At 38.5% G+C, this 17752-nt stretch overlaps 1 protein-coding gene across 1 annotated transcript in view; it reads left to right on the forward strand.

The window, feature by feature from the left end:
* LOC128513116 (integrin beta-1-like) overlaps nucleotides 1-15474 on the forward strand; it is a 76482-nt gene extending 61008 nt beyond the window's left edge. The window contains exon 16 of the mRNA XM_053486763.1: nucleotides 13823-15474. Coding sequence (XP_053342738.1) covers nucleotides 13823-13888 — 66 coding nt within the window. The 3' untranslated portion in view covers nucleotides 13889-15474. The remainder of the gene's footprint in view (nucleotides 1-13822) is intronic.
* Nucleotides 15475-17752: the final 2278 nt, after the last annotated feature.

Raw genomic sequence — 17752 nt, forward strand, 5'->3', positions numbered from 1 at the left:
TAGTATACCATTGAATAATGACTGAATACATAAGCTTAAGCAACAAAATATTGTTTATTTTTGTTCAACCAAGTCCAACAATAAAAAAAATGCAATATTGCCATTAAGTGTAGCAATAGAATATTTAGAAATATGGTAGCCTACATTTCGGAAATTCAGGTACCCTATAGGTAGGTAGACCTTCTGTAAACTGTTGTTTTAAGTAAAACAATACTTTCAAGTACATTCAGAACATTGGAAACCCTGACTATTACTGTAGACAACATCTTTGTTGCTTCAGAGGCCATAACAGACTTTGTTAATTTACCAACAGCTGGTTTAAAAAAAAATAAAATTAATTTCAGTCCAACTCTCAATAACCTTGGCCAAAACAATAAAGAGTTCAACATAAAGTGCCAGTTGCACTAACAACATAATACATAGTTCAACATAAAGTGTACCATTCAAAATAAAAAAAAGTGCCAGTGATTGACCTCAGTCCCTATTCTTCCAATAATCTGATAAAAAAAATTAATCTCTCTGTTGCTTAGGCCACTGTTTAATTAACATTTCAGGAACAACCCCCCATTGGTTTCAGGATACCTGTATAACTTTTCCTCTACTTCTCTTTTAGCCAGTTGCTAAGACAAACTAGCCTGTTCACATTTTCAGAGCTCAAGGCTGCCCTTTTCTTTTGAACTATGTTACCTGCCAACGAGAAAAGTCTTTCACAAGGGACAGAAGTGGCAGGGCTGCCCAGAAACTTGCGGGCCAGGGCAGAAAGCTGTGAATGGGCTCCGTCATGATTGGACCACCGCTGCAGTGGGCAGTCCGTCTCATTGATGGTGGGCTCTGCCCTGTAGCGGGCCAGAGCCCTGTTGGGCCCCTCTTTATCCTCTGATTCATTGTCTGAATTAAACAGCAGGAGGCTCCTTTTCCTTGCTGGCTCCTCTGTGGGTTCTGTAGTGGCTCTGTTTGGTTCTGTTCCCAGCAGTGCCTCAATGCTGGTCCACACCCCTTCTCGCTCTCCTCTTGGTAGACACTTTAGGTCAGGGGTCGGCAATTAAGTTTGGCCTCGGGCCAGATTTTTTCCAAGCCATTACATGGCGGGCCACGACCAAAACATTGGCTAATTTATTGAATTAATAGGGGAGGATGAATGATAGACGCTCGTAAAATGACAGAACCGAGATCCGAGATAAACTGACATATCTAAGATGAGATCATCGTGCTAATTACGATCCGGCTAGGTTGGTTCTTCGAGCACACCTGTTGTTGATGATTAGTATGGCTGGATTGAGTTGTCTACTCACTGATCACAAGCCCTGCTATTGGTTGACGAAATGAAAAAAGAGCGGTTTATTTTTTGTAACACGTGTTATGCGCAGAAATGCCCCCTGCCATGGATTGCCCCCCCCCACACACACACACATAATCGCTATTAAATATTATATTATAACATAAATTTAGAGGTTAATGCTTTATAAATTACATGAGACAATGAAACAAAATAAGCAATATGAAAATAAATATGTTGTATATGAAAAAATAGAAATATTAATATTTTTGAAATACATGTATACTTTTATATTGTTTGTTATAAAATTAGTTTCGTTTATATAATTTATCATTATAAAATATTTATTTTTATTATAAGCAATTATTTATTTGCATATTCATGACAAACCCCTGAAAAATAAATGCAAATGCAAGGATATATGCAAGATCCTTTTCTTTTCCCACGTGAGTCAGTCCGCGTCAGTCATGCTCTTTAACCAATCAGATGTGACCTCGCCATTTCAACCAATCATAACCCACCAGGAGCGCAGGCTAAATCCTGTTTACATGAAATAAAGCTGCTCCCGAGCAGGTTCAAGCTTACGGATAGGTTGCTATGACAGCAAATGCGAGAAGCGCATCGAAGAACGAAACAATCCAAGATCAGGACAAATTCGCATCAATCAAATCCAGCTAAATGAGTTAGAGACAGACGAAGAACGGACCCCTGGGTGCTCGTAAAGCACAACAAGACGTCATTTGTTTTTGCATGTTGAGCGTTCGCTCTGCACCTCGCTGATGCGCTTATTCACCCTCGTATCCAGATATAACAAATAAGAATTTAGATAGATTGAAATATTTCTGTTCTGAAAAATGAGATTTCCAAACAAAGTTTTTTTTAGACTGTCAGTCCGATTTAAAAAAATATATAATTTATTTATTTTCATTTTCTAGTTTAAACAATCTCAGGGGCCAGATGTTTTTGCTTGCGGGCCACTAATTGCCGACCTATGCTTTAGGTCCTTAGAATCAGGTTTGTTGTCACATCACAGATTTACAGAGTAAAAAGATGGGTGAAATTAATTCCATACATGGTTCCCATAGAAAGAAGGGGGCGGGGCAGGGGAAAGGGGGTCAAAAAGAAAGAGAAAAGAAGACCATTATACACGTTACCTTAAAGCGTGGGTCGAGTGCTGTAGCTACCTGAGCCATCCATGGTTGAGTGCATCTTTGCGTTGAGACAGGTCCTTTTTAAAGTCACCCTTGAACCTCACCACATAGGCTGGGTCGTCATCTGAGACCTCCATGGTGTGGGTCAGGTGGCGGAGAGCAGGTAACACAACAGAGCATGGGACAAAAGTCTCACCCCAAAGAGCTCAGTCACATATCTGCAGTGGAAAGTTTTGGAAATTGATTAATTATTGTGCCAATTAATAGTAGATTAAAAACAGTAGCAACTTTATACTATAGTCATAGTGAAATTGATATTCAGTACAATAAATTTAAAAACAGTCGGCGGGTATTTATCTGCATGGTTTAAGGAGGGTATTGAGCCTCTGCAATCTGTCCCACTCTGCTGTAGCTAACATGGTGAGCTTGTGCTTCTGTTTGGCTAGAGTAACATTCACAGCCTCTTTGTTCTTTAGCAGACGAGAGATCATAAACAGTGTTGAATTCCACCTTGTGGAAACATCCTGTATGAGTGACTTTGTCTTGTTCTTGTTGTGTTTGCGCCTTGTGCAGTTCCTCTGTGTTTGAGGGACTATGTTTAAAATGCCCCACAATTTTACGACATTTTGCCAGTGTGGCTGTGAACCCACTGTCAGCAAGGTAAACTGTGATGGTCCTCTGCAACACGTGAGCAACACACGGCATGTGCTGGAATGTGAGCTGTCTCATTGCAGCGACCATGGTTCAGGCACTGTCTGTTCCGATTGTGGTGACTTTTTTTTGTAATTTCCCAGGCATCTGACACAGACTCAAAATCTTCTGCCACGTTTTCAGCAAAGTGCCTAGTGGTGGTCTTCTGCATAGTTAAGGCAAATGAGTGAAGACGCCACTTGACATCAATAAAGTGTGCCGTTACACCAAGGTAATTTTAATTGCTTACCGAGGTCCAGTGATCCCCAGTCAGGGCAACACATTCGGCTTTCCCCAATAAATTCTCTTTATCTTCCTTTTCATCGTCATAAAGCTGCTGGACTCTTTTTGTCACTGTCTTTCTGCATGGCAGCTCGTATGTTGTCAGATGACGCAATCTGTAGTACATTTTGCTGGCCCTTATCTTCTACCACTCCAAGTGGTCTACAGTCGAGTGCATCCCAGCGAGCCAGGCTATTGGTTTTTTTTCAGACGTGGACTTGGTTATCCTGGCCCTTAAACCAGTCATCTGGTGGAGTGTGGGTTGGGTGTGGGTCCTTGTAGTCGGAGTCGGGCTAATGTCCACGCTAGCTGCTATATGTTTAGCATTGAGGTAATACTTGAGGCTCGATGTGCTGCGGTGATATGCGAATTCCTTGTTACATAGCTTGCACACAACCATGCTCTTATCGACGCTTCCATCCATTAGTTTTTTATTACAAAATTTCCCATCCACAGGGCCAACCAAAGTGGTCTCATCTGCTTCTTTGTCCATGTTCACTGTGGTTTGTTTTTGTCTGAACGCTAGTTGGTGCTTCAGTATAATCGGTCCGCTGAATCTCATCCAGTGAGAAACGTTCCGCGGTGCAAAAATAAGTGCAATTAAAATGCATTTAAAAAATTTAATGCGTTATTTTTGTGTAATTAATTAATCTAAATTAACTTTTAACCTTTTATATATATATATATATATATATATATATATATATATATATATACACACACACACACACACACACACACACACACACACACACACACACACACTTCTGGCCTGTACTGTACATATGTGTGTGTATATATATATATATATATATATATATATATATATATATATATATATATACAGTAGTTGATCAATTGGAATGGTTATTACCGTCGCGCTCACCGCCGCGTGAAAACGACAGCGGCCAAAATAAATTAGTTGCATTTCAAAGTCATTCGTAAAATGGCCGCCAGGTGGCGCAAAGTGACATTTTCGCTCGTTGCCGTAAATACAACAGTGACCGTTATACAGCGTATCTCTGTATCTGTTTATTGTTATTTAAGTTCTGGATTATTTCAGGTACTTTAAACACATTGTTGGGTTGCTCATGTTTGCTCATATGAGATGTAGTTTACAAATGAACACCTGGTTGGGTTATTTTGACCCAACAACTGGTTTATTTATTATTCTTTCCTTTCTCCAAATATCAGCCTGCAGAATGTTTGAAATATTACTGTTATTGTGTCACAGGTGTAGTTTTAAGAGTTGTTTAGGCAGGAATGCGTGTGTATACAGCTCAAAACCTCCATCAGTTGTTAAAGATAGCGGCTATTTAGAAAAAATACCCAGTGATTTCTGAGCTTCAGGAAATCTCCCGGCGCTCTGCGCATAACACCGGGCCAACTCATGTCGGAAAGAATTTATAAACGGTTTCTAACCGTGGGCTATTGTGTTTTTTTTTTTACTTATAGTATTTGTAGATTTAATTTAAATGAGGTTTGGGCTCAGGACTTCAGAATCGTGATTCTCCTCTTTAATTTACTCCATAGTTTTAATCAGCGCTCAGCCGCATGCATTATGTTTTCCAGAGCGCACCGGCAGAAGTAGACTAATGATTATGAACGCGTCGGGAAAACAGCAAGCAGACTGTCTCTGACCATTTAAAAAAACGTTTGCGTTCATTTTCTGACGCGCTCAAGTTCACCAAAAACAATACAGAGCAGCACAGCTTACAACACTTACAAAATCACAATACTTACAAAATCACAACGTTTTTTCGTTATTGTGAGTGCGCTTAAATAAAAGTTAAGTCTTATAAAGGCATGTAGTCTTATATAGTTTTATTATATAGTTTTTGCACATTAATCTGACAGCAGTTTTTTCAGCCTGTCACGGCGTGCGCCCAAATCAATATCGCTCCTCGCTCACTAGTTAGGCGGCCTCCCCTTCAGACATGCGAAGCAGCGGGACCGCAGAATTACACATGACTGGTGAGCTATCGTTACTATGGTTGCCCGGGCTTGCACCCCGCGCTATAAAATACTCGGGGTTTGTTGGGCTACAGTGGATTTTACTACGCGCTGTGTATGCAGCGCGCGTGCAACAACGCGGAAGTGCGGCATGCAAGCAGGGCAAATGTAACGCGCCCGGGGACTTCAAAGGAGCGAGAGGTGGGAGGGGGCCATCCGCGGAGAGCAGAGTCAGCGCGAGCAGACGGATGGCCATTGCACTCACACCGCGTAGTAAAATCCACTGTAACCCAACAAACCCCAATCATCACCAGCCGTGCCTTATTCCTCATGTCATGTGGGCATTATAAGCTTTGTATTGAAAACTTCTAACTAAAAAGTGGCAGCTGGCACGCCTAAAAATAGACGCAGGTTATTTTTTTAATAGTCTAAATAAAAACCCTCCGATTTAATTTCCTATAGTCTAACCAGCGCTCAACCGCACGCATAGTTTTCCCGAGCGCGAGGAATTTTTTTGTGCTAAATAATGTTTATGCAGTATAAGAATTCCTATTAATCCTGGGTTGTTCTTTTAGTGTCACTATAGTGCTTTACAATGCCAGACAACATTCAAATACAAATGATTCACCCTCCCCAGGTGTGAATCGGCTGTTCTCACCTATACATTCAGAGAAACTGTAATGGACCTCTCCACACTTTAAAAACCACTTGAATCTGAGGCTCTTCTGGAGACTTTCAGTGATTTCAATTTGTGTAATTTTAATCTCCTGGATTCTAGATTCTAAAGTTGACATTGTTACCTTTTTTAATCATTGGAATGGAAGAACTTGTTATTTTCCTTATGATAGCATAAATTGCATTGTTTTTAATCAGTCTATACACAATAATATTATTTGGTATTTATTTATTTATTTATTTTTTAAACGGGTATGGGGGCTATCTTGGTTCATTAATCTCCGTGCCTGGTTTAGTATTCAGTGCGCATCTGTTATATTACAACTATCATAACACTCAAATACCTTTTATTGGGGGTTAAGTGACTGATGTGCCTAACATTTTTCAGCTGAGCCTTTGTTTCACTGAATAATCAACCACCGCGACACCCCCCTCTCTCTCTCACACACACACACACACACACAGAGCCGACCAAATCATTAGCACGTCCCTCCCCCAAACAGCACAGACATTTACTTACACCTGAACTGAGTTGTTTGAGTAACATGGGTCGAACCCGTTACAAATCATAACAGTCTACTGCATTTCATTCTTATAATAACGCAAAAACACAAGCAGGGCTGAAAGACCGACATCAGCTGACGCAGTAGAACGTCCTAACACTGTTTTAATTTTATGATAATTTATTTCAGTTAATAAATCTACTATAAATTTAAAGAACACAAGAAATAAGATGACACAAATCCATACATGCTTTTTTTCTAATTACAAGTGATAGAATCAAAAGGCTCACTGTGTTAACATTTATTGTGCTTAAATTTGATCCTAATAAGATTTGATTTAATTTGAATTCTAGAACAGTGGCAGCTGGAACACCTAAAACAGATGCAGGATTATTTTTTTATAATCTAAATAAAAATGCTTTTTTAAACGTGGGCTATTGTTATTTACTTGCAATATTTGTTAATTTAATTTAAATGGGGTTTGGTCTCCGGATCATCAGGATCCTCTTCTTTACTTTCCTATGTAGAATCAGCGCTTAATCGCACGCATTAAGTTTTGTAAATTTGTTTAATGTTTAATAGTAAATAATGACCCCCGTTGCGCTGTACCACCGCTCGGAAAACCTTATGAAATACAAGTTTAGGACAATTATGATGATCTGCCACGGCGTGCGCGTGTGATGGGTGTACGCCCAAATCTACTATAACTACTCCCTCACTCCGTAGGCTCCCTGAATAGGCAGCAACGGGACGGGAGCCGCCTATTTGTGCCGGCTGGCGATAATTAACGTTAATATGATCTCGGGCTTGCTCCGCATTATAAAAGCAAGGCGCGGAGGTTTGTCTGAGGTCTGGGAAGTACGTGATGTAATGGAGAATATGAAAGAAGCATGTCAGTGGGGAGATGTGACGCGCCCCGGGGACTTTAAACAAGGACATTAGAATTCCGCCCTTAGATCTCCGCGCTGAGGACAGCGCGAGAAAGAGCTGCGCGAGCTCCCGCGGCATCTTCACTCCCGCACCGTGCCCGCCCTCGCAGCCCCGCTGCCGAAGAGGAAAAGTGTGGTTAGGTTTTTGCGTCAGCGAGAACTCGCGCCGGCCATCGACAGCGGGAGAAGCGCCGTCACGAGGGAGCGTGCAGGAGCGCTGCCTCCGCGTGCTCAGTTCTGCCACTCGCACCAACACTTATCGTCAGCTGTGTGCCCGCATGCCAGTGTGGCACAGCCCCCGGAACTGCACATGCACAACCTTTATCCCATTCTTTCCATTCTCCCTCCTTCAACACTTTCCTTCCCCATTTTGCCTAAATAAATTACCCTTTTCCCGTAAGACCTCGCCTCGTGTCCGTGCTTTATGGTGCCGCCCGTGCAACATGGGTCGAATCCGTTACAGATCATAACAGTCTACTGCATTTCATTCTTATAATAACGCACAAACACAAGCGGGGCTGAATGACCAACATCAGCTGACGCAGTAGAACGTCCTGACAATGTTATAATTTTTATGGTCATTTATTTTAGTTAATAAATCTACTATAAATTTAAAGAACACAAGATATAAGACGACACAAAACCCTACACGCGTCTTTTCTAATTACACGTGATAAAATTTAAAGGCTCACTGTGTTAACATTTATTTTGTTTAAATTTGATCCTAATAAGATTTAATTTAATTTAAATTTTACATTTGTATCGTCATTTTAGTTCTGTGGTTATAAATTTGTTTAACTACAATGTTTTACTTGATTTTATCCGCTACTACGTGCAGTTCTAAAACTCCATGTCTCATTAATCCAGCAGAGAATGAACTAAGGCATGAGGCGTCAGTCTGTAGTTATATAGCGCCACTCAACGGTAAAAGCCAGCAAACGCACAAAGCCAAACGGTACCGCCGAGCGCGGCGACGGTAGGACCTACAGTCCGATTGATTAACCACTGTATATATGGGTAATTGACGGATAAGACTTTTAAAAAAAAAAAAAGCCTTAAAAAAGTCATCTGGGGCGACCGTAATATATATCTCAGAATTCACATTTTTATGTATCATTAAGACTAGTTGAACTCATATCAGTAAGTAGATAAACTGATGAAGAAAGATAAACTTTAGTGCCCTTTCATTTTGAACCATTATTTCACAAGTTTATTCTATAATATCAGAGTTTCCTTCATTATCCAGTTAAAATAAATGTTTATCCCTATAAAAGGAATGGAAAATGGCTGAAAAAAAGTGGAAAAAAATTATAATTCACAGTTTTGGGGTGGTCGCCCCACATGATGACCAAAAGTGACTACGACATCACAGCCGTTAAAAAACAGCTTTTTCTTACTATATGAGAGAGACTGATTTACTATCCAGTTGTTGCCAGGGGGTCTTCACTTGTGTCTGGCGGATGCTGTATCCCATCCTTGAGAGGGGGATCACGATGCCGAATCGAAGTCCTGAGCCCAAACCTCATTTAAATTAAATTAACAAATATTATAAGTAAAAAAACAATAGCCCACATTTAGAAAACGTTTAGAAAGTCTTTCCGATATGAGTTGGCCCGGTGTTATGCACAGAGCGCCGGGAGATTTCCTGAAGCTCAGAAATCGCTGGGGCCTTTTTTTCTAAATAGATGCTATCTTTAATAACTGATGGAGGTTTTGAGCTGTATACACACGCATTCCTGCCTAAACAACTCTTAAAACTACACCTGTGACACGATAACAGTAATATTTCTAACATTTTGCAGGCTGCCATTTGGAGAAACGAAAGAATAATTAATAAACCAGTTGTTGGGTTAAAATAACCCAACCAGGTGTTCATTTGTAAATGACCCACTACATCTCATATAACCCAACATGAGCAACCCAACAATGTGTTTAAAGTACCTGAAATACCCCAGAACTTAAATAACAATAAACAGATACGGAGATACGCTATATAACAGTTTATACTTTGTACAAATCAAATTGTCAGCTAGTGAACTTGATCTAAACAACATTTAACCAATGTTTTTTTTTACTCATTATTGTACAATACATATCAATAGCTCTGGTTCAGATTTTTCATGTTTGTTGTGTAAAGTACTCATGTATAAATTACCATCACTATTGTATTTACTGTGACGAGTGAAAATGTCTACATTTTCACTCGTCACAGTAAATATAACAATGATGGTAATATATATATACTTCCACTTAAATTGACGGTTATAAAAACTTCCAAAGAGCTGGATGGCTGTTCAGTTAATTTCATAAGCTGGAATGTTAAGTCACTTAACCGTCCAGTGAAACGTAAAAAGATATTTGCACATTTAAAACAACTTGATGCAGACATCATGTTTCTTCAGGAAACTCATTTAGATACGACGGATCATTTCCAGCTCAGAGGGTGTTGGGTGAAACAGATATCACTTCAATTTCCATTCAAAAGCTAGAGGTGTGGCCATACTCATTAGGAAAAATACGCCATTCACTATGACTAATGTGGAAGCTGATTCCTTAGGGCGATATGTTATTGTGGTAGGCCAGCTTTATTCCCTTACAGTCATCCTGGCCAATATTTATGCACCAAACTGGGATAACCTTGCATTCTTTTCAAACCTTTTCTTTCAGTTACCAGATATGACATCACACCACCTTATTCTTGGTGGCGACACAAATTGTGTACTCTCCCCCGTTTAAGACCGTAGCTCGTCCAAAACATCTCCCCTTTCTAAATCAGCTCGTTAAACTTTTTTTTAAATCATATGGTATAGCTGACGTTTGGCGGTTTTGTAACCGTACTTTTAGAGAATATTTCTTCTTTTCTTCTGTTCATAAGACCTTTTCCCCATATGGATATTTTTTCTGGACAAGAGACTTCTTCGTTTTATTACAGAGCTATATTTATATCTGATCATGGTCCCCTAATAATGAAAATGCGTATCCCCAATACACAATTCAGCTACCGTCCCTGGAGGTTCAACTCTCTGCTTCTATCTGAGGAAGCTTTTACCGTATTTATTTCCTCTGAGATTACATTATTCCTAAGCTCAACCAAACACCAGCGATGTCCTCTTCAACTATATGGGAGTCACTTAACGCATATTTAAGAGGCCAGATAATTTCATATTGCTCAAGGAAGAATATAAATGACACTGGACACCTTAAAGAACTGGTTGATGAGATACTGGAGCTAGATAGACTATATAGTTATCTACCCTCTGCAGACACGATGAAAGTGTATACTTTTGCAGACTGAGTTCGATCTCCTGTCAACAAGGCAGGCTGAATATTTTATTTTTAAATTAAGACATATGTCCTATGAGCATGGGGACAAGGCTGGGCGAACACTTGCTTATCAGCTAAGACAAAGGATTGCCAATCAGTCCATTCCTGTAATTAACAATGAGCAAGGCTTAATACTGAAAGCCTTAAAATTAATGCATGTTTGCTAAATTACCAGTCACTATACCCTTCCGATTCATGTGTCGATCCTCTTTCCCCGGAGGACTTTTTCGATAAATATACATATCCCTTTTATAGATCCAGTGACAGTTGCTAAATTGGAAGAAAATCTCATGGTGGAAGCGAGAGCCTCAGCAATTAGATATATGCAGAGTGACAAATCACCGGAACTGGATGGTTTCCCAAAAGATTTCTTTAGTTTCTAAAACTGTTATCAGTTTTTGAAGTCACTTTCATTATAATTCCTACCACCAATCATGCATCAGGCACTTATCTCATTAATCCTTAAAGACAAGAACCCTTTCGAGTGTAGGTCATTCCATCCAATCTCCCTTCTTAATACTGTACCAAAGTGCTTGCTAAAGTCCTTGCGTGACTTATGATGGAGGGCAACATCCCCTCTAAACATATCACCTGGCCAAACGGGGTCTATTAAGAATCGTTATTCTTTTTTTTTTTCTTTTTTCTTTTTTCTTTTTTTTTTTTTTTTACATCAGATGACTTTTGAATATTTTTTATGGCCCCTCTTCACCTGGCACACCGGCGGTAGTTCTCTCATTGGATGCGGAAAAGGCATTTAATCGTGTGGAGTGGGGTTATCTTTTTAATACACTGGAGAGGTTTGGATATGGTTGTAAGCTTATATCATAGATAAAACTTTTATACACATCCTCATTAGCAGCTGTGTAATAATAACAGCATATCTGCTTATTTTGAGCTTTAACACAACACGAGGCAGGGATGCCCTCTGTCTCCATTTCTATTTTCAGTCACAATGGAACCACTTGCTTTAACTCTGAGACAGCTGGCAGAATTGGAACATAAGGTTTCGCTTCATGTGGACGACATGTTATTATACTTGTCACAACCCCTGATAAACTTACCCAAGTTAGTGACTATACTTATAGAGTTTGGCAAAATATCTGGCTATAAAGTTAATATCCAGAAAAGTGAACTAATGCCTGTTGGTAATGGGGTCAGTCTGTCATCTTTAAGCTCTGTTCCCTTTAAAATTAGCCCTGAAAAATTTTAATACCTTGGGATTTGGGTTGCGCATGATCATAAGGACTTAGGAGCCAATTATCCACCTCTTTTATCTAATCTAAAACAATATCTTGAGCGTTGGGACCACCTCCATCTTTCATTGGGTGGAAGAATTAATACAATAAAAATGAGTGTATTGCCCAAGTTTTTGTATATATTTTAATGCCTTCCGTTATTCTTAACAAAATCTTTCTTCTCCAAACTAAATAATCAGATTTCAACCTTTATTTGGAACAAAAAACACCAAGAATTAAAAGAAGTATATTGCAGAGACCACGTGCAAAAGGAGGGATGGCACTTTCAAATTTCATGTATTAATCCCCCTATTTGGACAATTCTGGATGGGGCCTTAGTTAGGCCCACTTTTTTAATAGCATTATTGTGTTCTAAAATACCACATATTTAACCAAACTTTAGTTTGTCCTCTGATCCAGTTGTTATACATTCAGTTAAAATCGTTTTCCCTTAAAAAGTTACCACAGGCTGCCTCAATTGCTAAAAATTACATGTTTGTTCCATCAATGATGGATAATGCTTTTAAAGTTTGGACTAGAAAGGGTTTGGTCTCATTGTCTGAACTTTATATTGATGGAAATTTTGCATCCTTCAAACAGTTGGTTCAGAAATACGACATTTCCAAATCACTTTTATAGATACATGCAGCTTTGGAACTTTGTGGCACTGAATTCTAATAATTTCCCATCATGCCCTCCATTTTCTTTATTAGATTTAATATTTGAATGGAAATCAGTCCAAAAACAACCTATACACAGGATTTATGAATTACTTAATATGTATAATTCAACACCTTTAGATTTACTTAGAAATAAATGGGGGACCAATTTAGATGAACCAATTTCAGAGGAAATCTGGCACAGAATAATACAGGGAATTTTCTCATCATCCATTTTCCTTAGACATGCTGTAATACAATTTTAGGGTTAGTCCACACGAAGCTGTGTTAGTAAACACGGCGTCGTCTCAAGAAATATCTGCGTACACGTAAAACCACTAAAAAAGAATGTAGTATATATGCCAGACCAGTATGGGGCGCTGTAATTCTGCCATAGAGATACACTATACACGGAGAAGAAGACTTTGAGCATAACCTTGCGCGCTGTATACAAACCAAGATGATGATGTCCATTATTATCATGTTGTATTATGATGTTGTACATTATCGCTTGTTGCTCATAACAGTTGCGTAGAAGCAATAGGTTTTTCTGTAATAAAGCTAGTAGGCTTTGTAGCAACACGAACACAATCATGTAGTCCGCCATTATTGTTGTTGCTGTTATGTGTGACGCAGCCGACACGTGATGTGATGACATCATCGTTTCACAAAATATACGGATTGGCTGTACACACGAAACCGCAAGATCGTCGTTTTCAGATTTATGTACTCATCTTTTGCTGAGGGCATGAATAAAGATAATATTGTACTGCAAAGGAAGACTGTGGGAAAGATTACCTTTTATTATTATTTAATTTTAGGTTTTTTTTATGGACATCTAATTGTTATGGCATCCTTGTGTTTGTCTGGTGTTGGGGGGAGGGGGTTTGGTTTTGTGTTCTCTTTTGTTGTGTTTTCTTGTGCTTTTTTTTCTGTACAGTTTGAAAATAAATAAAACACTTTGATAAAAAAAAACATACTACTTGTGTAGGTTAAATTTTAAAATAGTAACTAGACTCTGGCTGCCACCGCTTTGATTACATTTTTGTCTTGGGTTTTTTTTCCTTCCGTTCTACTTACTGTGCTATAAAGTGACCCAATCTTAATTTTTCTGCAGTAAACAATTTTTTTTTCTTTCTCCCCAGGGTGAGAATCCCATTTATAAGAGTGCAGTGACAACAGTGGTTAATCCCAAATATGAGGGAAAGTGAGGAACAAGCTGTCTATGGCAAACACTGTAAGCGAATAAGTTCAGGAGCAAAAGAGATGTTTTTTATTTCCATCTACACGTTTTTGTTTTTATCACACACATTGTTAGCCTGTTCACATCATTTATAATCTGCTTATTTTATATTTCTTTGTATTATGTAGTAAATGCATTGTCTTCTGATAAAAAAAATTATATTTGTTTGTCACATGACTGGATTTGGTCTGTAACATGCAAGTCTTCTTTTGAATGGAGTAATGTTATGCTATTGTCATGTTTTACTGTTGTAATTTCAGACTCCTCCTGCACTGCACATTAGTGCTCCCTTGCCACTTCTTAAAAAAATGTGTATGTGTGTGTATAGAGAGAGAGAGAAACTAGGAAAGCACAAATGTGCATTTCAATTAGATCAGGACTGAGAAACTTTGTTAATAGACTTTATACAAAGAAAGATTATTGGTTTTATAAACACCTGGTTAGTGATACGTTTATGGAAACATTCTACAAATTTGCATCATCATTTCATATCTTAATAATTTGAATACTCAAATTTATTACAGAGATTTAATGAAAAATCTTATTCACTGATGTAGCATGTAGCTGGTCACTGGTTTGAAAGTATTTGGTGCTGTGTTCCGAATTCTGTCATTAGTGTTTTTTCTTTACCTATACTCCTGATTATTTAGCTGTGCTAGGGGATGAAATACAAGAAAAGGTGCAGTGGATAAGACTGACAACTACTCATGGATATGTATCTTGCATGTAGCCCTGGTTGGTTTTTGTTTGGATCTACCTTCAAGATAAGACTGCCTGCTTTCTGTGAATATACTTTGAGATGCACTCAATAGATTTTTATTATTGCGTACAAAAATGACATTGTCTTGCTATTTGTTCTAAACTTCTATTCTGATTCTGAAGTTTTGTTGTTCAAACATAGACAATTTCACACTATTACAACACTGTATAATTAAGAAACAGAACTGCATTATTAATAAATTTGAGTGCCGTGCCACTACTGTGTGGTGGACAGGATCCCAAAGTCATTGACTATGAAACATTGACCTGAATGTGGGTGCATCTCAGGGACATGAACAACAGTATGATTAATTTGAATGTATTTTTTAAAATATCTTTAGCAATCAAACAACAAATGTATGTTGTGTGTAATAACTTAAGTCTTCAAAAGTTTGATGCTCAGGTTTCTAATTTGTCTTGATCAGCAAAACCAAATACTTAGTCTTTTGTGCAAAACATAGGCGAGCTTTATTTTCATTATGCCAAGTTTATTAACAGAAGTGCAATTGTAAAACTTGATTACTTTTTATTGTTTCTCTATTTGATTCACTGTTGTCTAAATATCCATTCACCTCGAGCCTAAGCTTGTGGGGTGAGGTGCAATCAATTATGCAATAATCATTTTTTGGACATTGTGAGAATTCATTATATTCTAAACTGTCTTCTAATACTGTTATTTCCAAAAACCATATGCCTCACAAACTGCATTTTAAAAGTACAATTTATTTGTACATCATGTTCACGTTTGATTCTTTGTTTTAGTAGTTATTTATTAAAAATAAATGACCAAAAGAACTAATGTTTTATGTTTTTTGTTTGTATGTCTTTTTTTGTGCTAAAACGGTGTTAATATGGTCTTGGTATGTTGTTTAAAATTCTTTTCCAAAGCAGCACATAAGCCATTTTAATTCATCCAGGGGGACCGCACTGGTCACTTGAAGTCCTTTCAGGAAAAACCAAAACAGAAACCATCTTAAAGATCATTAAATAAATCCTTTTATTGTTATAGATTTAATATTTCTTTTAATGTTATTCAATTTTTATTATTTTATGATTCAGTTATTTCATGGTCAGACATGCACCATAAAATAAAAATAATCAAACTTAGTGGGTGGGCTCTATTGTAAATTGCTTTGGAGTGCTATCATGAAACTACAGCTTGGCACTTTGTTTCAAACAAAAGATAGTTAAATAATTCTTGTATACCACTCACCAGGCTCATACAGCAAGCTTTTGCTTGAGCCTCTAGCCCTAAGCATAACTGGGATATGCGACCTCCAGGCCATGGAAAATCCCAGCACATGTGGCCTAGCTGAATCACTTGCATGTCCCCAATTTTTGGGGGGATTTTTAAAAATGGTCTGGTCTCAAAAAAAGGATTGAATTCCAAAATCAGGTGGCCAAATCCATCTAGAACACACTGACCGTACTTAGATACATTCCTCTGCTACCTTCGGCCTACACCATTACCCCTGGATAATCCAATGTGGCGTAATGTTCAGAATTTTTGGACTCCCAAAAGCTGTGAAAAGGCCAAATCCTCCTGGATGATTTTGCCTGCCCTTAGGCACACTTCTTTTCCACTATCGGCCTACAACTTCACTTCTGGAGAATTCAACGTAGCATATTTTGGGGAAAGTTCCTAGACTTAAAAGTTTTTGCACATATTTTGCTCTGGCATAGCTACTACCTGTAGTTCTAGCATTTCCAATATCATTGCCGCGAACATGGCTGGAAATATGGAAAAACAAGTCTAACTACTGTAACTTGTTTTTAAAAGCTAGTTCTTAGGAGATTTGTTATTGACATAAAATAGCATCCGGTTTATTGTGGAGGAAAACGGGCTTTAGGTGAAGAGGCATTTGGCTATTAGCCCATGACCATACAATCATTTTTTAGTTTACTTGCTCTTGATTGACTGACCAGTGACAATGCCATATAACTGATTCAGTGATTTATAATCACCTTATCAGCAAGCATGGGAGACAACAGCAAAAAGCCATGAGCCGAACCCGGCTGGAATTCCAGGACCAGGGGTGGGTAAAGAAGCCAAAAAATGTGCTCAAGTGAGAGTAGCTGTACTGAAATGTTACTCAAGTAGAAAGAAAAAATTAGTCATCCAAAATACAGTGGAACCTCGAATTACGAGCATAATTCGTTCCGGAAGTTGGCTCGTATTCCAAAACACTCGTAAACCAAATTTAATTTTCTCATAAGAAATAATGGAAACTTAAATTATTCGTTCTACAGCCCAAAAAAATGTATACATAAAAATAATTAATACAAAAATAAAACAAATGAATCTGCACGTTACCTTTCAAAAATGTTAAAAATAAATCCCGGCAGATAAGCGTTTCCCTTTGCGCATGCCGGCGCTGTGTGTGTGAGGCTAGAGTAAGTGGAGACTCTTGCTTTCAGCCCCTCCTGTCTCCCTTTCCTCATCTTACACATTAACACACTCATACACACTAACGGAAAGACTGTAGTTCTGTTCTAAATTATTAAAGCTTCTCCGCTTATTTTTATGTTGCTCGTGACAGAGTAACAGCTTGTTAATCCATGCTCGTGTACTGATGAGATGGACAAACTTGTCGATGCCCGTTCTTTTAAAGTAAAACAAACAAATGACCCAGCACCTTAAAAAGATTTGTGAAGAGTTTCTTCGGAGAGCAGAGTGTGTGTCTCTTGCCTTCATTTCTGTGCGCGCGTGTGTGTTTGTGAATGAGGGTTTCACACACACACACACACACACACACACACAGCTGGCACAGTGTTTAATTACGCACGTGCACACACACACAAAAACACACCGCGATGAGGAAGAAAATAGATTTTTAACCTCTGTATTGAGAATTTCTTTTGCATTACTCGCGCGCACACACGTGTGTTATAAGAAACAGTACACATGCTGTACACACGCGCTTCCGAACACAAAATAAAATGTTTTACACACATATAGTTACAGTGTTATAGTAAACAGTACACGGATGTTGATTATACCAGTAAGAGACGAGCACTAAGACCCAGCAGAGGAGACGATTCCGCAGCGCAAGAGAGAGAAAACGTTGGCTCA

This window comes from Clarias gariepinus, chromosome 25 (assembly GCF_024256425.1).
Source record: "Clarias gariepinus isolate MV-2021 ecotype Netherlands chromosome 25, CGAR_prim_01v2, whole genome shotgun sequence".
NCBI lineage: Eukaryota > Metazoa > Chordata > Actinopteri > Siluriformes > Clariidae > Clarias > Clarias gariepinus.